Consider the following 27,829-nt stretch of genomic DNA (forward strand, 5'->3'; position numbering starts at 1 on the left):
TCCTGAATCCTATCATGTTCTTCACTGTAAGAGACAAAGGTGCAAATTTTATTCTGCTATTTTTTTTCATGTTTTATGTTCACAGCTGTAATAAGAAGAGTTGTATTTGGTTGATGTTATGGTTTAATGCATGCAAAATAAGAGTAGCAATTGTTGATTAGTTTCTAGTCGTTGTAAGGACAGTAGACTTTAGAAACTGACTCTGGCCATAAAGTAGTATTTGTCCAAACTCCGAGATTTTATAGCCAAGAGCCAGAGTTTGCATTCCTAGGGTATACGCATGTTAAGAGAGGTGAAATTGCATTACTGTAATGAAAATGCCAATACAAGTCAAAAACTATTGTAAACACTGTCTTGGATGCAAGTTGGTTTTTTTGTGTGTGCATACAAGATACAAGCAAAAATAGTTCTTTGTGATGCTAATAATTTAAATTATAGCTGATATACCTTATGCGGGGGAACTAGGAGACAATATTCTAGCTGAAGGGCCAAATACTGCCTTCATTTCATCTAAAATATATTAAAACAATTTTATTTTTGTTTAAGAGGCAAAGTGATGCTTTGAAAAATGAATTTATTCCATTTTATTGCAGTATTTGAAAAGTTTGTTATGTAGCTGCATACAACCTCAGCAAAATGAATAATGAACTCTGCCGTATCTGAAGTCTTGTCCTTCATGCTTTGCCTCACATACGATTCCCTTTTCTTATAGCAATTTTATTCATCAGATTAGGTCTTGTCATCTTCGCAGCTCGCACAACAGGAAATCAATAATTAATTATGGACAGGTAAAGCAATGCCTCAGTGATTTCCTGAAACATTCCATAGTTGCACTATATAAAACAACCGGGGATAGTTACCCAGCTGTTTCTCACTTGGATAGATTTGGCAAGTAATTAACATATCTCTCCCTTATCGTTTGTCTCTTCATAGCTAAGATCAAGGGATAAGATGTAAAATTATGGTAGAAGATAAGTGATTAGGAGATGATAACACTGCACACACACACACACAAAAAAAAACATATGAAAAAGAAGACTGGCCAAGGCCATCTGTAGTATTTTGCAAGAAAAGAAGAAACAAATTATAATCTCAGAAGAATGTAGTACCTCAGGGTCTGCAATCACAAGAGAAAAACAGAGAGAGAAAATACTCCAAATTATTTTGGGGTGGAACGCTGACAATAGCAGAATAATGACTTTGCTTTCAGAGAAGCTGGAGATGGAGGCTGGGCGGTACGCATCTCGTTTCAAAAAGAATGAGTTTAACCACTGATTCTGAAAATGTCACTTTAAAGAGCCTCCAGAAAACTTAATAATCCTCTTCCAGCGCCAGACAATTTTGCTGTAGTTAATGACTGTCTGACTAGGAGCCCTTCTTTAAGCCTCATGCTGCCCTAAATACATATTTCTCTTTCAGCTTTTTAAGCAATTGAACTTCTGCTGTGTCTGGGATGCAGAAACAATCACTTATAAGTAAAAGCCATTTGTACATTGAAATTCAGAGTAAAAAGGAGAGTAGTGGGGAGGTCAAGCCCACTGCACAACGTAAGAGATTGAAGCAGTGTCTGTATCACACAGCCGTGTCGACCATGCTGCCAGCAAGGCAGCCCCCTCAGGCATTAGACACTGAGGCGGGCGGGGCTGAGAGCCTTTGGGAGTGGTGGCTGCTCCAGTGGCAGCTCTGCCACCCAGCTGGCTTGGTCCTTCCCTGCCCAGCTCAGCCACCGCTGCTCTTTGCCTTGGCTTAAGTGATGGCACCGGTCCTCTGGTGCTCTCAGTGGGGTCTCTGTCCTCTCCCCTTGGTTGTGTTTGTGCACGGAATGAGCGGGTGGCCTTCCTCCTAGGCTTACACAGCAGCAGGTCTCGTACTCCAGATATAACCTGTAACCAGTAAGTAACTGGCATGATTATCATCGTCAGAAGACATGGGAAGCAAACTGTTTTCCTTTAACCACTTCAGCTAAGTGGTCGTACTGTGAGCAACTCCTGCACTTTTATCCAACTTAGTATAATAATTGTAAATCTCCCAAACTTGAATAATTACTCTGTTTTAAGTAATTTTTTTTCTTTTATAAGCTGTGAACATAAGACTATAAACATAAATACTAAAATCTTTAAATTAAGATGATCTTCAGTGATCCATGTCTTCACTTTATTGATTTTGGGGGCTAAAAACTCTTTGGGAGAAGAGGGGAGAAAGGAGAATTGGAGTCAGCAGCCCTTCATCTTTTGAAGCCAGTGAAATTACTCCAGATTTGCACTTGCAGACTTAAAGCAGAATCGGTTTGAAGGATTTAATGCAAGCAACAACTGCTAGTGTATAAGCCAGAAGAATGCCAAGATCTTCCAGGCTCAATCCCTACTCCTCTGTTCAACAACAGTTCCCACTTTGGAAGCAAAAGACAAAATCCGAGGAGTAAAAATGTCAATGTACTGCTTATAATTTTTTGTAGTTTGGCTGATGGCAGTAAAAAAAAGTCAATGAAGTAGATTTATTGAGAATATATCATAAAGCAGATCAATGCCCAGGAATTTTCTGCTTGTCTTGAGTTTTCCTGGAAACAACAAAAGCACATCCAGAAAGGACAATCCTTTCAGGAATCATTTACTGATTTCAAAAGTCGCATTTCAGAGCTCCATGAGATACATACGTGCATCACCCCAACCTTGTTACCATCTTAGATCTCTCACCGCAGTCAAGTCACACACATAACTTTCGTTTGTCAATATGTGTAGATAATTTGATCCAATTCTAATTTCTGTTCTGTCTTATTAGCATCGTGACAACAAATTCCCAGTGAAGAATTGCCCAGACCTGTATAAGTCTGATGAGCCTTGACTTAATTCACATCAGATTTATCTTTTACTCTAGACAGTGTCACACTCATGCACACCAGTCAGGATGTTTCATTTAACCTGACAGCAATCTTCAGCTTGTGAAAGAAGTAACACCAGCAACTCAGAGCAATGTCTGGCTGAGTTTCAAAGCGAGCAGTTCCTACATTACGTACTTACAGGCACTTTGCCTGGTTGCTTATCACCTGTTTCTAACACCATGGTGAGTCTAGTTACCAGTTCCTGCAAGTGGTTGCCTATCAAAACTTTTCGTTTCTACAGCTTGTTACCATTACTGGAACAGATATTGTTACAATTAATTCCTGGAACCAGTAAAATTCTAATTTACAGATGATGAAGCAGGATGATAAAACAAGTCTATTCTTGTATGCTTCAAGTCATCTGGAAAAATGTCTTAAATCAAGTCACAAGAGGATCAGGTGCCAGAAGCAAGAAGTAGCATGCTGGAGAGTTTGTAAACCTGAGGGAGGCAGGACACAACATTCTCTGTAGTTTCTCAGGTTTTAGCTAATTAATCATTGGATTTGGTGCATCATTTTTGTTTCTTTTCCTTAGTGAGACTTCTCTGCTTCCGAGAAGTTGCTCTCTTTCTTCCTGACAATGTTAGAACACCAGTCACCCAGGAGTCAGGGCAGACTACGCTCTTCAGCATTGACAGATACTGATGTGCATGCAGCCATTGTACAGTTTTTCTGGACCACTCAGTGCTTTTTAAGTCAGTGTCTTTTTAGTAGATGATCAGCATAATAGGTTAAAGGGTAGGGTTTGTTTTTATTTTTGCTGCAAGGCTATTGGCACGTCAGCCAATATGGGGTATCTTTTTGACTGGATGCCATGAGGTCATCCAGGCTACGCACTGCACCAAGGCTGGCAGCCTCAGTGCTCCATCCGCGACTCCATCACACATTCCTTGGCCACCTCGTTGTATCTGGTCCCCTCTCTTTCGTCTCTCATCTGTGAGTTCTTCAGGCAGGAGCTCTGGTTTCCCGTTGTGTCAGCATGGTGTCATTTCCCATCAGGGCTTAATTTCACTCAGTCATCACAGTTGCTGCACTACAAGTGTGGTGGTGTGTCTGGTATCACCCACCTCTGCAAATCATCTCCTCAAATCAAGGACTCTGCTACCAGAGAGTTCTGAAAGTTTTAAATTCTTTCAAACACAATAGTGAACTGCTTTCTCTTTCCCCCTAGATTTTAAACATTAAAACAGTAATGTGGAAAAGCCAAATTATATTTTCATAAGATACCTAAGCAATAAGTGTTTGGCACAGTAAGTTTAGTCACTCTGACAAAATAATTATTTTCCATGGGCCTGAAGAAATGTATTTATTTTTAAAATGACTTAAAGTTGAGTAGAGAAACAAAGGACCTCTTTATTCCTTAAGTCCAGTAAAAGGTGATCAGTTAAAGTCCAGTATCATTTTTGGTTTTTACAGTGGTTAACCAACTCTCACCCCAAATCTAATTCTTGCAGCTTTCCCAAGAATGTGTCATCAGAAACATGTCACTGCCAGTCAAGCTTTAACACTGGACTTCATGAAATATAATTGAGGGAGAATACTCATATTCATTATAGTTGAAAAATAGAGAAATGCCTAGTAGAAGATACCTTGGAAGAGATGATAAGGACTTATAATCATATTTCTGTACTCTCGTCGTTCTCTGCCCTCCTGTAGTGTGCAGTTGCCACCTATTAATTAATTGCTGCCAGTTAACAAATGCATCCATTCTGTAACAGAATTGCATTGAATTTCTTTCCAATTTGTCAGATCTTTTTGTCTTACTCTTCCTCTCCTAGATCACGTTTGTGGCTGGTAAATTGGTTTCTGAAATGCAGTCTCACACTCTTTGCTTTTGAGTTAGCTTTCTTCTCAGCAGGACGCTGCTATATACTGTACCTTTAAGTGCCCAAATCAATTTAATTAAATTTCTTTATAGGCACTAGAGCTGAAACAAACTAATGAAAGCAGCCATCATGTCAGGTGGTATTTATCTCAGCATTAAATTGAAAATACTCCCTTTAGGCTCTTAAAAATTAGTTTCAATATTTAACGCTAATAGCTTTTGGAACTGTTGATGGGGATAGTTTTAATGAATTTGTTACAAACTGTTTACCTTTCCAAGGAAAGAAGCTTGTTCCTTGCAGCAGAGGAGAGCTAAAGATAGATGACTTAAAAGTATTAGGGTTTTGAAATACTGTGAGGTCTGGGAGCTGCCCATGATGCTGTTGGAAAACACCATGAAGGCTGTTGTACAGTGACAGCAGTAGGCTTTGTTTAGTTAAAAGCAATGCCAGGCCACCACAGTACTTGTGTTAGAGTTTATTTTTTTACTGTCTTATTTTATTGAGCTGATCAGGTTGCAAACTTGAAAGTTTGTAGCAGATTTTATTTGAAGACCTCACCTCACTATAGGTTAGTCTCTGTACTCTGCACTGGTGAGGCCGCATCTCGAATACTGTGTGCGGTTTTGGGCCCTTCACTACAAGAAGGACATTGGATTACAGGAGCGCATCCAGAGAAGGGCAACGAAGCTGGTGGAGGGGTCTGGAGAACAAGTTTTATGAGGAGCAGGTGAGGGAACTTGGACGGTTTAGTCTGGAGAAGAGGAGGCTGAGGGGAGACCTCATTGCTCTCTACAACTATCTGAAAGGAGGGTGTAAGTGAGGCGGGTGTTGGTCTCTTCCCCCAGGTAATTGGTGATAGGACGAGAGGAAATGTTGCATCGGGGGAGGTTTAGATTGGATATTAGGAAAAGTTTATTTATGGAAAGAGTGGTCAGGCACTGGAACAGGCTGCCAAAGGAAGTGGTGGAGTCTCCATTCCTGGAGGTGTTCAGAGAACATGTAGACGTGGCACTTCAGGACATGGTTTAGTAGGCATGGTGGTGTTAGGTTGACAGTTGGACCTGATGATCTTGGAGGTCTTTTCCAACTGTAAAGATTCTGTGATTCTGATAGGCACTGCTCTTGGCAAAGAGAGTAATGAAAATTTGCAGGAAGAAGAAGAAGAAGGAAAAACATCTGCCACACAGAATGCTATTGCCAGCATCCCAACTACAGCTGGATTTTGTTCCCACACTGCTGAGGCACCTTGCAATGCTGTTTCTGGGGAAGCAATGTTGACAAAGTACCTGTTGATATTCCACAGAACAAAACTGATGCCACACGTTATTCCTATAGAGTCCATGGGACCGTGCAGATAACAGGGATGTATTTCATCCACTTCCTATCAGAACCAGGGTTCAGGTATTAATGTAAACAATACAGATGGAATAGACAACAGGAAAAAAAGGTTTAGGAGAAGATTCAGGTCACTTTTTTCTGACTCACATGCCAGTCATTTATTTGAGGGAAGCAAGAGTGCAAAAGGAAAGTGTACCTGGCCATGCATGCATCCAGATCCACAAAGCTGGAAGCATTTCTGACTTGCACTATGTAAGCGTGGCTGATGTCTCCTCCTTTTGCAGGCAGACGATAATAAATAGTCTATTCCTTCCCCTTTTAATAGATGTAGAGTCCGTCCTCTTGGTATCTTCTCTTCAGTGGCCTGTTTAAAAGAAAATAAATTATCAGAAAATTGTAACAGTGTGAATTTAGAGAGTCACTTTTCTGGTAAGAACTTCTGACCCCAGAGAAGGAGAAAGAAGAGAACCATTTTTCTTCAGCAGTATAACAGCGTGGGCTTCTCATCTGTTTGCTACTTCATTTTTATAGTAGAGAAATCACTGTGCAAGTTATTACTAACAGGAGATGTAAAAATAATGCTAGGTGTTTTATTTACAGTCCTGGTGCTTGGGTAAGATTATTGGACTTAAGCTATTCATTATAACTATAAACTACTATTTATTTTAATATATATGTATGTATTATATATACATATTATATATATATGTATATGTTTTTAGAAGTTTCCAATAATTTCCGGTGTAGTTTAACATTAAGAAATTAGGAGTTTAGAGATGGTTTTGTTTGCATTGTCATTGATCCTCCATCTAGGTTGGAAGACATGGCTGTGTAGAGGCAGCTTATTGGAAATGAAACATTGGATACAGAAAATTTTGATTTAAGCAAGTGATATTAAAGATGAACTATTTCTTTTTTCAAGTTGGCTCACTATTTTTTATTAATTAACTAGTGTTCTTCCTTATATTTTCTTATATGACTGTCAGGAAATACGAGGTGCAGTTCAGTGAAGTGTGCTAAACATGAGTGAACCCTGTGGACAAACACTCACTATGGACTCTAGGGAAAGTCATGACTCTATACTGAAAGCTGTGGCCCAGACTTCAGTCCTCCCTTTTTTTTCCTTTGAAATTACAACTGAGATACACACACGTTTATACAAATGCATTATGTAAGGAGTACAGACATTCAGAATCTGTAGTTAGGTGTCACATCCGTCTATCCTAAATTATTTATAACATTTCCCTCCATATCAAGTACAAGTATCTTCTTTCCTCCTGCTGTTTTTAAAAGAGAAAGTATCTCACTCTTGCTGAGTTCTCATTCTTAAAAGTTTAGCGGAAGGGGGATTTTCAGGGCATTTTCTCTTGCAATTCCGAGAGCGAGGTGCCCGTAGTTTCTGTGGAGGGAACGAAATCAGAGAGATGCCTTGGGCAATGGCACAGCGTGGGAGGGGGTGGCATTCGGGACTGGATGTCTGGAGTAGCCTGAGGTAGAGGGTGGGAATATTCTTTACTACCCCAACAGGGAAGTATTTTTCTGTAGGCAAGGCAAAAATTCCAGCTGGTTTTTTTTTTGGTAATATTGTACTGTGTTTGTTTTTATTCAGCATTTCATTGCAAAAATTTTGTTAAGCACCATGCCAGGTGCTTGACTCACTTTCCACTGAGCCTGACAGAAAGTAGACGTTTTTAAAAGGCTTATGCCTTCAGTGTGAGACTGGGAAAAATCTGTGTTACTGATTTAGATTTAACATTAAGCACTGGTAAAGACAGTTAAAAACTATCAATACTTTAAGACATTTGAAATACTGTTTTTTAATAAGAGCACTAGCAAAAGTCAATTTATTCTCTCATATATTCAAACTATTTTTAATATCCTTTTAAAAGTGTAAAGTACATTATTTTGGATTACTTCATTTTATTATGGTGCAGGAACAAAACAAATTATTTAAACTCTCCTATTTTTATTTCTGAACTAGCTCTTTCTAGTGTTTGTATTACTTTGTTTCTTTTTTTTTAAATATATCACCATTACCACAGTTTTAAATAGAGGGAATATAATTTCTTTCTGTAAATCCTGGAGAGAAATGCAATGAGGAAAATGCATTGATTCTTTTTCCCTCATATGTGAATAAATGGGCAGTTAATATAACTAGACTATAGATACCCAAATAGTTACAATAATTTTAAGAATCCTGGAGCTTCGCCATCTACTTACTTCAAAATTTCCTTGTAAGACAGAAATTTTTTAAAGCAAAAATTGATTTTCACTGTGAAAACAAGTGCTCTTATGATTTGGAATATTTTCATAGGCAGAATGCCAGTTGTAATGTGAAAATAGAGGCATGAAGAAAGATAGAACAATTGAACAAATAGCCTAAAAATTTATTCAGTGTTTTCATAATTTAAGTCTGCCTGAAATGTGTTATTTTACAGAACTTTCTGCATTTTAATTTTTCTCTTGGTGTGTCAGTACAGTCAGCACATCGTATCCTGCACCACTTAGAATTTGCCACCCAGTGGCAGTAAACCGATAGTAGCCCACTTGTGTATACGTAGTGAAAACACAAGAGGAAAATATTCTGTACCTAGAATGGGGAACTGTATGGCATTTTCACTGACTGCTGTCGCAACGTTTGATGTTGCAGGATGGATGGTCCCAGTATCACTTTGTAGCCTCATCTTCAACAATAGAAAGGGATCGGCAAAGACCGTACTCTTCATCACGCACGCCCTCCATCTCTCCCGTGCGCATGTCTCCTAACAACCGCTCAGGTAAGACCAGGCTTTCAGGACTGAGGTAAAGACAGAGGTAATCCCTCACTGTCATTTTCCTTGTTTAAGCAATGTCACTGGCATCTGGATTTGTTTTTAACAATGGTGGAAGGGCACAAAATATATTCTTTACTCTTACCTGAATTATCTGTTCAAAACAAGAATATTTTTTGTTAACACTTTATAAAGTTTTACAGAAGAAAGAATATTCCATAACTTTTTGTTACAACTTCTAATGCAGTTCCTTCTTAATTGGGATTACCTGACTAGATCTCAGGTATCTAAGTTGATTATTATATGTGTATGTGTATATAAGTGTATACACATGCATTTGTACATTTCACAAAAGATTGACTACAGATTTTCATGAAACATTGATGCCATATTTACACCAGCTATCGTTAATTCTGTATGATCCATACAATGAAGTAATGTAAGTATCTCAACTTATGCTGCTTAATTTTTTCTATTAAGAAGTCTGGGCATATTCCCCTCTGCTTAGTCTAAGGTAGAACATACCTTGGTTAGATAAAACCATTCCCAGTGAAAATCTTCTGAAATAAAGAGTAAAACAGACAGCCTTTCAATGTGCTTTTTCCTTCTTGTTCAATCAAATGATGTCTTTCTGTAGCTAACCCAAGAGTTCAGGATTAAAATTGGCCAAACTGATTATTGCCATCAATGTTGTGGCATAGTTTTGTTTTTAAGAAAATTATTTTGTTAATTATCTAGAAACTGCATCTTAGTCCAGCAGAACAACTGCTGTGGAAGTTTGAAAATGTAGTCAGAAGTACAGTGAAAGCTGCTATTCGGTTTTCAAACTCTGTCATTATACAAGTCTGTAAAGTGCTCTTGTTCTTTTTTTCCTTCTCTAAAATTTTATTTTGACTGTAAGTGCAAGGCACTTGAAATTTATGGCTCTGAGATCTTAGTTCTATCTCTTGCCAGAACTGTCTCCTAACTTCTGTTATTCTGTTGCTTAAAGAACATACTTCAAGAAATTTTGGATCTTACTGCCATTATCAGTTATCATAGGACTGGAAAAGGACAAATATAGTGGCTGTTTCTGAAGGAAGAGAAGCCAATGTATAGAATCATGGAAGCTTTACGGTTGGAAAAGACCTCCAAGATCATCAAGTCCAACTGTCAGTGCAACACCACCATGCCTACTAAACCGTGTCGTGAAGTGCAACATCTACACAGTTTTTGAACACCTCCAGGGATGGTGACTCCACTGCTTTCTTTGGCAGCCTGTCCCAATGGTTGACCACTCTTTCAGTAAAGAAATTTTTCCTAGTATCCAATCTAAACCTCTCCTGATGCAACTTGAGGCCATTTCCTCTCGTCCTATCACTAGTTGCTTGGGAGAAGAGATCAACACCTGCCTCCCTATAGCCTCCTTTCAGATAATTGTAGCCTCCTCTTCTCTAGACTAAACCGTCCAAGTTCCCTCAGCTGCTTCTCATAAAACTTCTTCTCCAGACCCCTCACCAACTTTGTTGCCCTTCTCTGGATGTGCTCCAGCAACTCAACGTTCTTCCTGTAGTGAGGGGGCCCAAAACTGTACACAGTGTTCGAGGTGCGGCCTCACCAGTGCCGAGTACAGGGGCACAATCACTTCCCTCCTCCTGCTGGCCGCACTCTTCCTGATGCAAGCCAGGATGCTGTTGGCCAAGAAGGCCACCTGGGCACACTGCTGGCTCATGTTCAGCCGGCTGTCTACCAGCACCCCCAGGTCCTTTTCTGACGGGCAGCTTTCCAGCCACTCTTTCCCAGGCCTGTAGCATTGCATGGGGTTGTTGTGACCAAAATGCAGGACCTGGCACTTGGCCTTGTTAAACGTCATACAGTTCACCTCAGCCCATTGATCCAGCCTGTCCAGATCCCTCTGCAGATCCTTCCTGCCCTCAAGCAGATTGACACTCCTGCCAAACTTGGTGTCATCTGCAAACTTAATGAGGGAGCACTCAATCCCCTCATCCAGGTCGTTGACAAAGACATTAAACAAGACTGGCTCCAAAACTGAGCCCTAGGGAACACTGCTTGTGACCAGCCACCAACTGGATTTAACTCCGTTCACCATAACTCTCTGAGCTCGGCCATCCTGTAACTTTTTTACCCAGCTAAAAAAAGTGGTACAGAGTACACCTATCTAACCCACCAGCTTCTCTAGGAGAATGCTGTGGGAGAAAGTGTCAAAGGCTTTACTAAAGTCCAGGTAGATTACATCCACAGCCTTTTCCTCATCCATTAGGTGGGTCACCTGGTCATAGAACGAGATCAGATTGGTCAAGCAGGACTTGCCTTTCATGAACTTAAGTTGGCTGGTCCTGATCATCTGGTTGTTCTACACATGCCAGGTGAGCAAGCTCAAGATGAACCGTTCCATAATCTTCCCCAGCACCAAGGTCAGGCTGACAGGCCTGTAGTTCCCCAGATCCTCCTTCTGGCCTTTCTTGTAGATAGGTGTCACATTGGCAAGCCTCCAGTCGTCTGGGACCTCCCTTGTTAACCAGGACTGCTGATAAATGCTGGAGAGTGTCTTGGCAAGCTACCCCATCATTGTGGGGGGTTCATTCTGCTCTCTGTCCCTGCCTCCCAGCTCAGGGGGCTAAATACCCAGGGGGTAACTGTTCTGACTATTAAGAACTGAAGCAAAGAAGGCATTAAGTATCTCAGCCTTTTCCTCATCCTTGGTGGCAATGTTCCTTCCCACATCCAATAAAGGATGGAAATTCTCCTTGGCTCTCTTTTTGTTGTTAATGTATTTGTAAAAACATTTTTTATTATCTCTTACAACAATGGCCAGATTGAGTTCAAGCTGGACTTTTGCCTTACTAATTTTCTTTCTGCATGAAGGAAGGAGCTCCCTGTACTCTTCTTGAGTTGCCTGCCCCTTCTTCCAAAAGTGGTAAACTCCTCCTTTTTTCCCTGGGTCCTAGCAAAAGCTCCCTGTTCAGCCAGGCTGGTCGTCTTCCCCGCCGGTTTGTCATGCAGCACATGGGGACAGCCTGCTCCTGCACCTGTAAGACTTCCTTCTTGAAGAATGTCCAGCCTTCCTGGACCCCTTTGCCCTTCAGTACTGTCCCCCAAGGGACTTTCTCAACCAGTATCCTGAGCAGGCCAGTCTGCCCTCCTGAAGTCATGTAATTATTCATATAATCACAGCCCAGTCAGCTCAACTTCCTTCTAGAAAATTACTGGAACAATCACAATCTGAGGACCTCAAAAATAGTAGGAACATAAGGTACTGCTTCACTCTAGGAGTATCTATTTCTACATAGTATTGTAAGTTACTGTCTGTCTAGTAGTATCCATATCAAATCCAAACATTGGTTTGATATGATTTGTTCTTATGAAATCCACCTGGATTACTGCTACAACATAGCTAGAGCGCTTTGTGGTAAGGATAGTCAATAAATTAAATCTGCTCTAATGAGTAAGACCATTTCACACAATATTTTTATAGGCAAGCTAGGGCAAGCTATTACATGGTCCAGAAATCATGTGTGGTAAATACAAAACAGACTGAAAACAAAGAATGGGTATTGCTTACTGCCAAAATGGAAGAATGCTTTGCTTGGAGGTTTCCGTTGGGCCCTCTACTTCTCAGTGGCTTCATTAATGACCCAGATAATATACAAAGGATGCCTATTACCTTTGCAGGTGACATAAACCTATGGAGGCTCATGTACCTTGAAGGGCATTATTGGAATTCAGAGTGATCCTGAGAAATTGGAGATACTATCCAAAGGGAAAAAAAGAGATTCAGTCCTTCCCAAAAAGTTGTAAGGAGAATATCTGGCTAGACAAAAGTTCTTTAGAAATTATTTAGGGATTTCTGTCAGTTGCACACATGAATCAGGAGATGGAGAAATCAGACTATGAGGACACATGGAATGGACTGTAATTGTTTAACTCGAACAAGAAAGACACAAGAGGAGGTCAGTGGGAAGAGGTACGCACCAAGTGTTCAAGCACGTAACAGCCAGCTGTGAAGAGGAACAGCATGAACTTTCTCTACTTTCATAGCAGACAAATGGAAATAATGAGCAGCAAGGAGTCAGGCTAGACATCAGGGAACATTTCCAAACAGTAGGGAAACAAAGCACTTGAGTGGATTGCTTGAAGCAGTTATGTGGTCTCTGTCATTAGAGATCTTTAGTTTTAGATGAAAATCTGTCAAGAATTATTTTGGTATACTGAATCCCACTTTGGGGTAAAGTAAATGAAGTAAATGAACTCACAGTGTCCCATCCATCCCTAGGACTTGGTGATAAGATGCTTTAACTAAGGTAGAGATCCCTGTCTACTTTTCTGTGTCCTTTAAGAATAAGAGCAGAAAACCTTGATACCTCTTTTCAGTCTAATGTCAACCAATGATTTTATGTCTGTTTCCAGTAAAAAGAGGGCACTTCTGGATTTTAGCACTTGCTGGAAAGCAGTTGTTCTCTCATGGGAGAGAGAGAGAATCCCCACAGGGAACAGAGAGAGATGGTTTTGTCTTTATCAGTCAATTTTGTTCGAAACACCAGAGAGTTTAAAAGCATTACCAGAGTATGTAAAGCAAAATGCATCCCTGTGTTAGCAACTTTTTCAACGTTTGCATTTTGGTTTGTTCCCCATTAGACTCAAGTTGCCATTAGCTGATTTGGTAATTTAATGGCGTGTTTCTTTATATCTCCTGGATTATCAGTCTTAGAACTACATCACTATTGATAAGCAATTTAAAAACAATCCCCAATTCCAGTGGCTTCGTAAGAAAAAACATCTGTCCTGCATTTGTTCTAAATTCAGAGGCCAGGGCCAGAAGAACCAGTCTAAGCAGAATTCAACATCACTTGTGCTTCCTTACTCCTTAATTAAGTACAAATACCTCCCTGCTTCTTAACTAAAAAATGTAACATAGTGTAGAGATGCTGAAAGACATAACTCACAGTCAATCTTCACAAATCAGCTTGTCTTACATTTTGAACGTTTTTCTTTTTCTTTAAGCAAGGACATTGTTATTGCTTTTGAGGTTCGTTTGACATATCAAAATCTGGGTGGAGGCAAGGGAGAGAGTGAAAGTAAGCACTTTAGTTATTTTTGTGCCACTGTGCCTTCATGAGGCTCTGGGATGCTCTGCTGCTCACCTTGTACTCCTTCCGCTGCCCTCCACAACAGGGAAAGTGTGTTGTATCTACCAACACCTAAATATCTTTAAGTCAATGTACTTGAAAGCCATTTATTTTTGGCTCTGATTTTCTCCTTTTCCTAAGCATCACAATCTCTAAGTCTTCATGATCAGTGACAGTGATCACCTTCACATTTTCTAGTGTGAGAATCAAGTAAAAAAACAGTTCTCCTCCTAGTCACCTTGTACTTTCTTCCTTTTAATTACACGGTGAGTATCAAGATAGAGGTTTTAGGTTTAATGATATTTTAAAATAGCAGTTGTTTTAATGCCAGTTGTTCATACATAGATATTTAAAGGCAGAGAAATTATTTGAGTTACCTTTAAGTGTTAGGCATTCTTTGCTATATGTTTTCTGTGAAACACAGCTTTCTTTTCTTCCCATGCCTATTAGAATAATTTAATAGGTTTGTTTATCTTCAACAGAGAAGGGAGGAAACCATCTTATAAGGGTTTTTCCACAGAATTAAAAGTTAATAGTCTTTTGACCATTTTGAGAAAAAAAAAAGGTTTTGACAAGTTAAAGAAATGTAAAAGCTAAAGAGAGAAAAAAAATCATCTTTATTGTACTTCTTTCTTAATGATCATCTTAGATGTTGGGTGTAAGTAAAAAAAAGTAAAATGTTCACAGAGAAAATTATGTTTGGGGTTGATTGTCCTGTTAATACATTTGTCCTGTATTTGAAATAACAGCATCTTTTCTTCCATGAGAGGGTAGTGTTTCTTCAAACAGCTTAATATTAGTATGCTAACAAATATAAAGTTTACTAAAATGTTTACTCTAGAGTTAAAAACTACATTCAGTCAAACGTGGCAAGAAAAAATAAATCCATTTTTATGATCTAGCAAGTGCCCCAGCCTCACCTCGGGAAATGATCAGCCTAAAAGAAAGAAAGACAGACTATGAATCAACTGGAACAAACGCCACTTACCATGGAAATAAGGGAGAACACACTTCTAGGAAAGACACCATGACAGGTGAGATTATGCTTGCATAGAATGTATAAAAATCAGCTATGATAGACCGCTGATTTTATAGACTTGGCTTGGTTGGGTTTACTCTGCTACAGAAACCTACTTTGGTTGGTTCCAAAGTTGTAGCCACCCTGAGGAAATCAATTGAAGAAATATGTTATCTTAATGAATACAATGCTATATGAAAATGATTTGTGAAGACTGTGTACAGAGGAAAGACTCTAAAAGCAATTTTACATTTCTTTTTAATTTTGTTTTCATTTCAGAAGGAAGTGAGTAAATCCACCTTGTATTAACAAGCATGGTTTCTGAAGCATGACAATGGTTGAGCATGTGCAGTGATGCCTAACATCTGTCTTTTGCAGGGACTGACTTTCTAAGACCAGTTAGCTTGCTTTGCACGTCAGTCAATCCTAGGAAACTTGGTAGCAGTTTGTAAAGTCTATCCCTGTTACTTTCTCAGCTGGGCTGACGTAAATGGAACAATTTTCTCTATGTATGTTATGACATCTATTGCAGGTTTCACTGAAGGCTTCTCTGCCCTTGTGAGCTCGTTAACTTGTTAGCATTTCAGTAATTATAGAACTTTGAGTGCTTTGCTTAGTACTGCACCTCTTTTTTAATTCTCTTGCAAAATACGTGTTGGTCTCTGTCACCATTGCACAGGCTTATATAACCTCTGTTGAACATTTTCGTACATTTATACAGTGCTAAGCATCATGGTATCCTCTCCTCCAAATGCTACCTGAGGGCAAGCAAAAAATCACGGTGAGGAGTCACTCTGCACTTTCTGAATGCCTGTTACCTTTTCCCACGCCCTCTGCAGAAGTATCAGAGGATACCAGAATGGGCTGTCTTTGTGTTCCCCAGCTCACTGGGGATACCAGTAGCATGCTGACTCAGCGTCAGGCCTTCTGTACTAGCTTTCAAGATCATATTTAGAATATGATGATACTCATACTACATCTATTGTATTATACACTGTTGTGTAATGAAAACCCAAAGGTCAGCCTTTAAATTGATGTGAAGATGCAATACAGAACGTTAATTAGCATGAAAGTGAAAATCTGAAGAGGAATGACAGTCAAGAGCATTTGGAAACCACAGAAATGAGGAGTGTCCTGAACAGCATCTGCAGCATACCACATGAGATGGCAGCAGATTCAGTCAAGGTACTGTGTTTTATGTATCTGGAATATTTTGAGTGTTTCACAGTCACTGCACGAGGTGGTTGTCTAAAACGCTTCAGTGGTCCTTGCTTGTGTGATTGTGAAGGACAGAACTGTGGTTTTTTCAGCACTTTGTCAAGGATCCGTGAAGAGGGAATCTCAGGAGTAAGAGCAGCAGACTGAAAAGGCAGAAACATTAGTATTTTTTTCTAGCTGTATCTGCAAATTTAGACTACCAGATTATATCAGACAATTCACAAAAAAAAATGTGGACAATCTGTGTTCTCTTGCAGATAGTCTTGTCTCTCTCCACACTTCAAAACAATTGAGATTTTCTTTCTCCCCATCCTTTTTCATTTTGTCTTTTACTGTAGTGTTTTTCTTCTCCCATTCCTGTTTCCCTTGTTCCCTTTCTCTTTCAATACAGTTAGTAGGTCATGACGTTTGTATTTCCCCAGCAACCTTTGCTCCACTTTGATTTTTTGCATTGTGTTTTCCTTTAGTACCTGCTTGTGTTTTGTCTGTTCTTATTGATCTTTTGAGTGGGCTTTTAGTAAGGAAACTCAAAACTCTCAGCATCATGCTCAGCTATCGACTATTTTTCCAGCTACTGAGCTCAGTGAGAAAATTCAAAACCAATATCAAATTGAAAAGTTTCATAAAATTTCACAATCTTACATGACCATTGTACAAATGAATATGAAATTAACAAATCACTTGCTCTCTCTTTCAGGTCACTAAATCTCTGCGCATTTGGTGTGAGCTCAAATTAAGCACCATTTTAAGAACAAAAGAAAATGACAGAAGTCTCACTCGTCAGCATTCAACATGAAATTTGTGTAACCTATTTGTAGCTCATAGAATAAATATTTCATTAAAGAACAATATAAAATCAGTATCTGTTATTTTAATTGTGAGACATTTTGACTTTACTTGGATGGTCAAATACAAGTTCATGCTGCAAGACCATTGAAATGCCTATATTTCTTTTTGTGCGTCAGACAATGAATTGCAGCTAATACATCCACAGAGTCTGTGGGAGTTAGAGAAATGGTTTTTTGGGTTCCACCTGGTATATACATATTTTGAGCTGTTCTTGTATTTTGTGCCAAGCTGCTGTGTTACAGAAAGCTTTATTTGACTTACGGATTTACACAGAATGTAGAGCCACACTTGTAGTCCCAATTTATCCATGACTGTCTCTATGCTATTCTCCAAAGCTTTTCTCAGTTTATAGTTTAGAAATTTTATGACCTCTTGGCTGGGACTGAAATGAAGGTTTTTTGATGGATTTTCGAAGTAGAAATGTTGGCTTCTTGCCATTGTGGGCAGTTGTCAGGACACCTCTGGGAAAAATAGAGAATCTATGAAGTAAACAGTTTGGCTGAAGATAGTAACTTCTATCGATTTCACAAGGACAGCTGAAAAATAGAGGAACAATATCAAAGTTCTCATTGCCCTCTTCCCTTCACAGGTTTATGATGCATGGTATATTTACTATCCATCCTCTCTGTAGAAAATAATAACCAATAATAAAATTTTATCACCTAAAGTATATTTTTAAGACAAAAACTATTATATTCCTTTTAAAAACCCAGGAACTATAAATGCACGTTGTAATGTTATTTATGACATGGTGTGTTCCTTCAGAACAGGGAAGATAAGCTTACTATATACTATCACGGGACTCCTACTCTAAAGTTTCTTTTACTTCGTTAGTTCCCTTCCTGAACTAATAAGCGCATCACAGACTGCACCCTGTATCTTCACTCCCACCAGCAGAAACACCTTCTGATTAATTTATTTTCAAGAATCAATCATCTGTACTTTTGTTATTTAAATTTACTTCCAATCCTGCATGTTCAGGACACAACCAGCCACCATCATCTGCTACAGTAGCCGCAGATGCTCGAGCTACTTGAACTTATTATTACTTTGAGAAACCGTAATACACTGTAATCTTTTCTCATGTCCTTAGCTCATCTTTCACCATGCAGGAAAGTGGCAGTGGTAGTGACAGGTAATGATGTCTGTTAGCTGAGACTCGTGAAGCACAGAAGCATTTTCCATTACTGTCTTGAACTAAATTTTAGAAAATTGAGTCCTGCTGCTTATAGCAGAAAAAGCAGGTGACGCAGTACCAGATGAGGATCACTGCTTGTCCAACTGAGCTTTCCTTTCTCACTGTCAGTCGGTGTTTGTGAAGGCAAACGGCTAGCACCTTGTTATTTCAAAGTGTCTTTAAATGTCTTCAGAATAAGTACTTGCAAGAACGGAAAGCTGAATGTTAAACCATTAATCAAGTGACTGGGATGTATGCGGTCAGCTTCAGTCAGTGATATCTTTGCCATATAAACCACTGAGTGACATCATTTTCGGAGCTGTTGTCAGCTTTGCAGAAAACTGCTGTAGGGAACTATATGGTTTGTTTTCTTCTTAACCAGTATTACCTTGAAAACTGAATGGGGCGGGGAAAGGAACCTATTTTTTATTTTCCTGTAGTGTTCTTTATGCAATGCAACCACAAAGTACTACAAGTTGATCATAGTACTCACTTCAGAACCTTCATGATTTTGCCTAGTAAAAAGTATCTTTTCAGTACTGTCATGTACTGATGTTTAGATAGTGCATAAAATACACACAGCCACACACACACAGTCATCCCTTCTCAAATAATTTAATCTGCAGCTACAATTATCACATCTCTGTAAGGAAGTGTGGCTGCCGGAAAATCTCCATCTCTTGCTCCTTGTACTCCTTTCCCTTCTCTTGCCATGTTTTAAAAAATAAAATTATTAACCTTTCTTTCTCTCTGATAATTTTACTATGATGGTACGTATACAATATTAACAGCAAAAATCAGATACTAACCAAACAATATCTGCCCATTTATCTAGCTCATTCTCTCCCTTCTTTCTTTTATATTTGCCCTCTCCTTTTGGACAGCAAGAGTCAACTGCTCACTGAAGCATGGCAGAGCGGGAATGGAGTTCCCAGGGATGCCGCCTGCGTGTTCAGAAGCAGGTACTGGAGTGGGGCTGCATGCATTGCTAGCAGCTACATTGCTTGACCATTTCCTCCAGAGACAGAATTATCTCAGCCTCCCAGCTGGAGTAAGCCAAGATTTCTTGTTCTTGAACTCTTGGCATTCATTTCCAAGCATTTGATGTGTCATTGTATTTCTTTTTATTAGATTCAGAAAAGAATACTACTTTTTTTTTTTCATTTTAAACTTGTGAATTTGTATCCACATCGCTGCAGTGAAATCAGCAGTGCAGACCTTGCAGCTATTTTCATAAACTGAAACTATCCATTTTTCCATCGCAGAATATGTGATCTGGGAGACTGTAAGTCTTCAATCTGGCATGTGACAATTCTGTGCACATCAGTGCAACTGTCACAGTCATGCGTTGGACAGCTGTGCACCAACTACTATTTCTGTTTTTATAATAGTCATGGCTATTAGCAGCACATAAGTACCCTGTGCCTTTTTATATACCTGGAAAAAGAAGGAAAGGTCATGACCCTCCTTAAAGTCTCTCTGATTGCCTGTAGGATCAACATATAAATTAGCATGTGTCCAATTTTGCTGGTTTTCATCCGATTCTTCATAAAACCCTCAGATGTTGCACCTTATACCAATCTTTTATTCTTGACATCAGCCAACCATGAACAGTATTGTCCTGTCTGGACTGAATATGTCATGCCTGACTGGAAACTTTCATGCAACTTCAACCTGGTTATCATGCAGTTTATGTACATAAAACCAAAATGGTTACAAGAAGTTCTTCCCCTGAGAGTCCAACACATTGAATATCATTTTCCGTTTTTTCAAGAGGTAGCACCTCGCAAAATGGGTAGCTGAAACACTAACTCTGCGTATTATCTTTAGATCTTGAGAATAGGAATTTCTGTAACTCAACTTTTAGCACTTTGTATGACAAGCAAAAAACTCAGGAAAAAAAAAAAAAAGAAAAGAAGAGATGGTATCAAGGAAAGATCTGGCAGGTGTAATACTGAGAGTCGTGTCATCCTGAGATGCACCATAAATAGCAATGCTGATGCAGACTCCTCTAATACCAAAGACTGTCATCGAGGTGGGGAGATATTCAAACACTAAAGCAGAGGATGCAGCTGGAATATTAAAAACTCTGAAATAATAGTCAAGACTCACACATCACTCAAGTTTGGTGACAAAAGGCAGCCTGAGCAGAAAGAACCTCTGCAGATGGACTCTTCTGTATTAACAGCAATGGCCAAAGACAAACTACTCAAGCAGTTATCGTTTCCATCTGTTACCACCTGTTGGCACACAGGCAGTATTAAGACTGCCTACCACTGGAAAAGATGAATCATCATCTTTTAGTAGAGTTTGTATTCTTCCTACTTTCAAAGCAGGGATCCTGCAGCACTCCCTGGTGACATCCAGAGATCTTCTCCATTTCCTACACAAGACCATGCACTGTCTCAGTAACTGCATCCAGGTCTTCAAGAAACAAGAGGTTTTTTTCATCCCTTATAGTTAATGATTATCAAGTGAAAAATCTCTTTTTTTTTCCAGCTGTTAGGGCTCATTATCCCACCATATAAGCCCTGTCTTTATCCTGTTTCCAGAATCTGCTGGAGATCTTTAAGAACACCATCTGAGATCTGTAAAGCAGCAACATGGAACAGTGCACCAAACTCTGACAAAAATTATACCCTCAGCATGGAACCCCTAGCAGATGTGAAGATCAGAATTGGTGTGTTACAGTCAACTTTGACTAAAGACTGTGCCATTCCTTTCTCCAGAGAGGGTGCGGTGGCTGAGGGAAAGATAGAGGCAGTTGTACATGCTGAGGTCCATGCTAGCAGGTTGCCAAAGGAAGAAAGAGTGGTTACATCTTCAGTAACTGGGGTTCTTAGTGATGTGACTAGCATGGATCCCATACCCAGCTTTCAGCTCTGATGCTCAGTCCTCGCCCTCAAAGGTTTCGAGTTGTGAAGGTATTAAAAGCAACTCTTGGTGCCTCCAGGTTTTATACCATTGCATAGAGACCTAAGAGAAGTTGCATAAGCAACATGTTTCAGTTCTACTGATGACTCTGATTCACAACTGCTCAATTTTTACTTTCAGGCCCATGCTTTTGTAATGAGAGCCCTCATGACAGCATCAAATAATTAGTTACAATGTCTGGACAGTTAATAACACATGCCCATTAAGAACAGTGCACAGCAGCCACAAAAGAAACCCACTACCCTCATATTCTTTTGAATGTGAGAAATAACTACAATCATTCTAGTTCTACCAGCAAAATAAGCTTCAGCTGGATAGCTAAATCAAAGTGATCGGTGAAGTCAGCTTTGCAGGTAAAATCCTTAGCTCTTTATGTGTTTTTTGGGACAGAGTGGGAAATAAATTTTTGCAAAACTGTATAATGTTATCCTTGTCTTTAGAATTGTTTATGGTTTCCATATCATAGCTCAGTTTTGTCTGTGCATTTGAGTAGTAGGATGTCTGAGAGGAAAGTGACAGCAGTTCATGGTTTTGAGACTATCTTGGACAAATCTCTTCAGTATAATTACATACTACTTTTTTGCATAACTCATTTTTCAGTTGCATTTAATCACTTTTCCCGTGAATAATTTCACCATACAGCAAAAGCACTGAAGGATAAATAATCCAGGATTTGGTGTAACATCATCCAACTGAAGTGAAAGGAATGAAGTGTTTCTTTATCTCAGTATTTACAACTGTTACCTGTTTAGTGTATGCGTGATATAAAATCCTATATATAACCTGAAATACAGTACTGAATGCTAACTGTATATGAAATTATTTTCTTGATTTATATGTGAAGTGCACAAGATTGGTGTGAACATGACTGGTGCCTGTTACCATTAATGAGTGTATACCATGTACTTGCATGTGCACAAAAGCAAAAATTATGACTGTTCAGTGAGAGGGAGAGAAAATAGAAGTCTGCAGATGCTTGTAAAGATTTTTGTGTATGGGAAACAGGTGCTGTGTAATGTATTCAGTGAAGCCTTCAGAATTAATTTTGAGGCCAAGGAGGTATGTTTGGTAAACCTGCTTTTTCTTTCCTTTTTTCTCTCTCCAGCTCAGAATACTGGAATCTCAACCTTGTACAGGAATTCGTATGGTGCACCTGCTGAAGATATCAAACATAACCAGGTAGGTAAGGGGACTAAAATGACACAGTTCTGGAGGGCATATGGACAAGAATTATCTGAGATGTTTAAGCCTATAACTCATAATGAAATCAAGAGCAGCTTGAGACCTGAATGCCTTTAAAGTTCTGGATATGTGTAACACAGACTAGAAAAGCCAAGCTAATGTTCATGGACACTTCTGCTGCCTCTGGTATCTCCTGATACCCTGTGCCAATTAATTTGGTTAAGTCCAGTCACATCTTATTACTTGAGCATAGGTGTCATAATTTGATACTACTGCTGGCACCACACGGCTCATGTGCTAAGGCATCCTAGCAGAAACTCAATTATTGAACAGTCCTGGAGAAAGAACCCCGTGTATCTTTTGCAGGAATGTGTATGCTACACTTAACGTGTAGCAGAAGCCCTCAGATTTGCCACTTAATCACTCCAGAAGCATGATTGTAACAAGGCTTTTTGCTTGTTTGGTTTTTAATGTATGCATTGGTGCATGGACAAGAGAAAATGTAGCATTTCATTGGCAAGAACACTTTCTCATGTATATACATCCAAGCCATTCGGTCTAGAACTTTGGGACTCTTTTAAAATGTCCTTTCCCTGAAAACCAGAAAGCAGTAAGTATGTCTGAATAAGGTGGGCATTTCAAAAATGTCATTGGCAGTGTGGGTGCCAAGCTAATGCACTCACAGAAAGGGCTGCAATATTGACGTGTATGGCATTCATGTAGCTGGTATTTCCAGCATAGTATTTCCTCTATCCCTGGGAAACAGACATAGACTTTTGTTTCATCATTATGTGAAATTCTACTTTGAGCTTAATTATCATGATTCTTTAATATTTTTACAACTTTTTACAGCGTTTTTCACCTAGAGAGATTAGACCAAAAATCATTTAAGGAAAGCATTTAGTACTGTAAGACAGGTAAATGAATATTTAGTAAAAATGATAAAAAATATTTTTCTCTGAAAATTTTTAGTAGACTACTTGAAATGTCAATTTAAGAGCCTGATATTTCAGTTTTAATCCACAAACGTTAGGTGAAGAGAGTTTCTTATATTCTGTACCCTCACTTCTCTTTATTGGTTTTGCTTTTTAATTAGCCAGTATTTCCTGTGGTGCACCATATTCCTTCTTTGTGTGAGCCAGTTCAGTGTATGAAGGTGTTTCTGCTGTTACTGCATTTAAAGAGATTAAGCCCTTCTAATTAACACAGTATTTAGAGAAAATAAGTGTATAAGGTATTGTAACAGCAGGTGCACCCTAACTGTGGTCATTAATCAACTAATTTGATTTTTGGGGTGAGAGTTTGAGCGACAACAAAAGAAACCCACAAACCAATTTTCCACCTTTTCCCACGTGCTTTCTCAATTAAATGTAAGGTTTATGATTGACATATTAGAAATAATATTTTTAGCTAAAAAGAACCCAGAAATACTACTTCAGTCCCCTATTTTCTACTCAAAAATTGAGCATCTCTTGGGTGTATAAGTAGGTTGCTTAGTATAGAATTTTTTACTATGTCTGAAATTAAACACCTGTGTTTGAATATGTGAAATGAAATGAGGGGCTCAAGGTCCTGTACATCTTGATAGTAGTTCTAGAAACAGAAACTAGAGGAGTTATCCTCCCTTGTGCTGTTATGATATTGGGCCCAGTGTTGTAAGATCACCTGTAGAATTGTTAAAGGACGTGGACAGCCTTTTGCACTCTACACACAGAGTCCTATACAGACGTGCTTTGAAAGAATATCGTGGAGTTTGGGACACAGCAGTGCAACTGTTCCTCTCTTCTCGAAGGAGCGTTATGAGCCCTTGCAGAGTCAGCAGGATCTGCAGAGAGTCTTCCGACACTGACATCTGAGTGTTGGTATTCCCAATATGACCATTTGAGGACTGAAAGGCATTTTGCATTCACAAAGTCTGCCCAAACTTAATAGAGATGACAGATTGAAAGGTAGTGTTCGACTAACATACTTAGCAAATATTTATAAATTTCAGATTTTAATTAAGTCTCAACTATAAAAACAGAGACTCGCTAGGGCTGTCTGCAAAACACTTTATGGCAAACTTAGGTTAAGGGACCACGTGAGATTTTTTACTGCATATCATAAATATTTAGGTTTCAAGGCATCTTGCTGGAATGTAGCAACAATACAAGATTGCCACCGTGAAGTGTTGAGGAGGTGGTAAGAAGATCGTTCAGCTTAACAGTAGCAGAAGAACACATTTCAGGGCACTTAGCTTGAAATTTTCTCATATCAGCTCCCTGAAGACTATAAATGGTTCTTAAGGATGTGGTGTCACTCTAAATCTCACTTGTGCAAAGGCAGCTGTAAAATGTTTAGTGTGTTTCATTTCCATGGAAATTCTTCAAGGCTGATTTTTGGCCATCAATGTTTGCATTTTATAGCTGCAAAATAGTCAGGAAGTTACACACAGATTATAGTTACAAAAGTAACTGTAAGATACGCTGCTCAGATCCAGATCTGAATTACTTTTGAAGTAAACCAGCATCTGTTAGCAGAAATAACATTAGATAAGAAACGTATTTAATAACAATATTAAATAAAGAAATGTAAAGAAATGCAATGACAAGGCAAAGCTGTGGAATTAGTCACTACCAAGCAATACCTTGAGCAGATGCTAAGATTAAAAAGATAAACTTTGTATTTCCAGCATGATAAACATAGAGTGAGATTTACTCCTTCTTCCCTCTTGTTGCCCACAGTAAGCCGTATCTAACAACCTGTGGGTATTACTGTCTTTCAGGTTTCAACACAGCCAGTTCCACAGGAGCCCAGCAGAAAAGATTACGAACCATATCAGCCGTTTCAGAATTCAACAAGAAACTATGATGAGTCCTTCTTTGAGGACCAAGTGCATCATCGTCCACCTGCAAGTGAATACAACATGCACCTGGGACTAAAGTCAACTGGCAACTATGTCGACTTCTATTCAGCTGCTCGTCCCTATAGTGAACTTAACTATGAAACAAGCCACTATCCAGCCTCTCCCGACTCCTGGGTTTGAGACTTGGGCAGATACAAAAGCTCCAGGAACTGTGCATGTGCATGCATACCACAAGACATTTTTTTCCTGCAAATTTAGTTTGTTAAAGCCTGTTCCATAGGAAGGCCCAGATAACCAGTATGGAAAAAATTAAGAGATTTTTTAGAAGGCTAAACGATACGAAAGCTAAACCTGGGAGTAATTAGAAGAGAAATATATATATACATGTATGTATTTTACAGTGTGGGGCAACTTTACTGTTGGCCTGTAGAGTCTAAAGTTTGGTACTGTATATTGAACGTGGCTGAAGGAAGGAGGGAGAATATGACAGTGGATGTGAGTCAAGAGTCAAGCACAAGTAACTGAGCAGCGTACATACTTTATGGGGAACAGCTTCTCACACTTTGTTTAATATCCTCATTCATTGTGAATCTAGGCTTCAAGTTGCATTTGGGGTTTCCTCTGTACAGCAAGATGTTTCTTGCCTTTTGTTAATGCATTGTTGTAAAGTATTTGATGTACATTACAGAAAAAAGAAAACCCAAGTGCATTGTGTATATTACACCAATGCCACAGTGTTTCTTCATCTATGGTTCTAAATATTGCTTCAATTTCAAATTTTGAAAGATGTATGAATTTCCAGTTTTTTGTTTTATTTTCCCCAGTGCGTTTTAACAAAAAAAAAAATCAAAAAAAATCAAAAAAACAAAAAGGAATATTTAGCAGTATTGTTCGTTCTGATATGTGAATTTGTTTGTGGCAACTAAAAAAAAGGCATTCAGCAGTTTCTGACAATTAACATTCATCATTCCACACTCCTTGTCAACAAAGTGCTTTTTCACTGCCTAAAATTTTAGATGTAGATATTTGAAATAGATTTTTTTCATTTATACCAGTTTTCTTTATGATGATACAGTGTTAAAAGAAAATAAATTACAATTGATCTGTCATCCATATTTGCTAAGAATGTCTATTTCCAAGAACCTCCCATACAAATACACATTCTTACTTGTGAGTGTCCACGTATGCATAGTATTCTGTGTGCGTGTGCGTGTATGTGTTTGAGCGTGTGCATTTGTGTGGCGTAAGACTTCTTTTCATCCAATGTTTTCCTTGTTCAAGGTTCTGTTTTTGTTTGATTTCAGTTTCTTTTAAACAGTGGAAACTCCAGTATGTGCTTTCTCTTACTCACTTTTGTAACCATTGATACCAATTCAAATTGTCAGGCCAAATACTCAGAAAGGAAGGGGTTATCAGCTTTTTTTCGCTGACTCCTTCACCCTTAGGTGCCATTTCCTTTAAAATAGCATCTCTTGATCTTCTCTTGAGGAAATTTCATTACTCTCCAGTCACCAACCAGCAAGTGCTCATGGAAGGCAGATTTTGATCTTGCCATCTCCCTGAAGTACTGGAAAACAAAGACCCAACAGACTTAAGTCTGCAGTCTCCCAGCTCTTTGGGCTATAGAAGGGTCCAACGCCTGAACCATTAGGACAATCATTTATTTTAACCCAACCAAAAAGAAAACTCAATACGCAAAACACATTCCTCAAATATGAAAGATACTGACCATTTCTGTGCATTTAAAGTATAAAATAAAAAAAAAAAGTAAGAGACAGAGAAAAATAAAAAATGTAAGGGACAGATATATATTTTTTTTTACATTAAAAAATAGAAAAAGAAAAAGAAGCTAGAATAGGAGGACAGAAGAGCTGATGTATTAATCTTAGCTCTTGGAATTCTGGAAGTGAAAAAAAAGAATAGCATTTCTTAATTTCTTTGATTCAGCAACAGTTCACAGTTTTTAGAGCATAAGATCCACCATAAATGGAGCAGTTGTAAATTGCTCCAATTACAATTAAGGAATTTGTTTTAGGTTGCAAACATTTCTGTGATTAGTCATTGTAATAGTCTTAACATCACCTGGCACACTTCTGGCTGTGCGCGGGGGGAGGCGTCTCTCGCAAGTCATCGCCTGCTCTATAGGACGCAGCCCCAGTAGTTCATGCAGGCGGGTATTGTGATGTAGAATTGATTTATTGGTAATCTAGGACTATAGTTTAATCTTTTTTGGCAGCTTTTCCCAGTGTACGATATGTAACCTTATCTGCTCTTTGTAGTAAACAGGGGGAAAAAAATCGCATGAAAAAAAAAAAAAATTTAAGAAAGGGTGGGTGGGAGGGGCACAGTGGGCCAGATGTATAGTGAGGTAGATAAAAATACTATTCATAGTTTTGGACACAGGTTGTTTATATTTTATTTATTACATTGATTTTAATAAGATAAGTGACATTTGCAGTGCTGTTTTGAACAAAGCACCTTTTCAGTATAAAAACTTTTTTTTAATAAAGAATGTCACTCACGACTTGAAGTTCTTCTTGACTGCCTGATAACCACCAGGCTGGCGCAGTTCTCCAGGTGCAGGATTGCCAACAGGCCAAAGGGATCCGTCATTCTGTTTGAAGTTCTTAGGACAGGAGGTTGTTGTAAGTTGGATTTATTTCCATT

At 38.8% G+C, this 27,829-nt stretch overlaps 1 protein-coding gene across 9 annotated transcripts in view; it reads left to right on the forward strand.

The window, feature by feature from the left end:
• CTNND2 (catenin delta 2) overlaps window positions 1-26,275 on the forward strand; it is a 676,745-nt gene extending 650,470 nt beyond the window's left edge. For 7 of the 9 annotated variants that reach the window (XM_086740367.1, XM_086740370.1, XM_086740375.1 and 4 more), the window contains 5 exons: window positions 8,693-8,819; window positions 14,842-14,973; window positions 19,086-19,163; window positions 22,241-22,314; window positions 25,082-26,275. In XM_086740367.1, coding sequence (XP_086596493.1) covers window positions 8,693-8,819; window positions 14,842-14,973; window positions 19,086-19,163; window positions 22,241-22,314; window positions 25,082-25,342 — 672 coding nt within the window. In that variant the 3' untranslated portion in view covers window positions 25,343-26,275. The remainder of the gene's footprint in view (window positions 1-8,692; window positions 8,820-14,841; window positions 14,974-19,085; window positions 19,164-22,240; window positions 22,315-25,081) is intronic. The other 2 variants (XM_086740369.1, XM_086740372.1) reach the window with 1 other exon arrangement.
• The last annotated feature ends 1,554 nt before the right edge of the window (window positions 26,276-27,829 follow it).

Source organism: Chlamydotis macqueenii, chromosome 2 (assembly GCF_036417535.1).
Source record: "Chlamydotis macqueenii isolate bChlMac1 chromosome 2, bChlMac1.mat, whole genome shotgun sequence".
Classification (NCBI taxonomy): Eukaryota; Metazoa; Chordata; class Aves; order Otidiformes; family Otididae; genus Chlamydotis; species Chlamydotis macqueenii.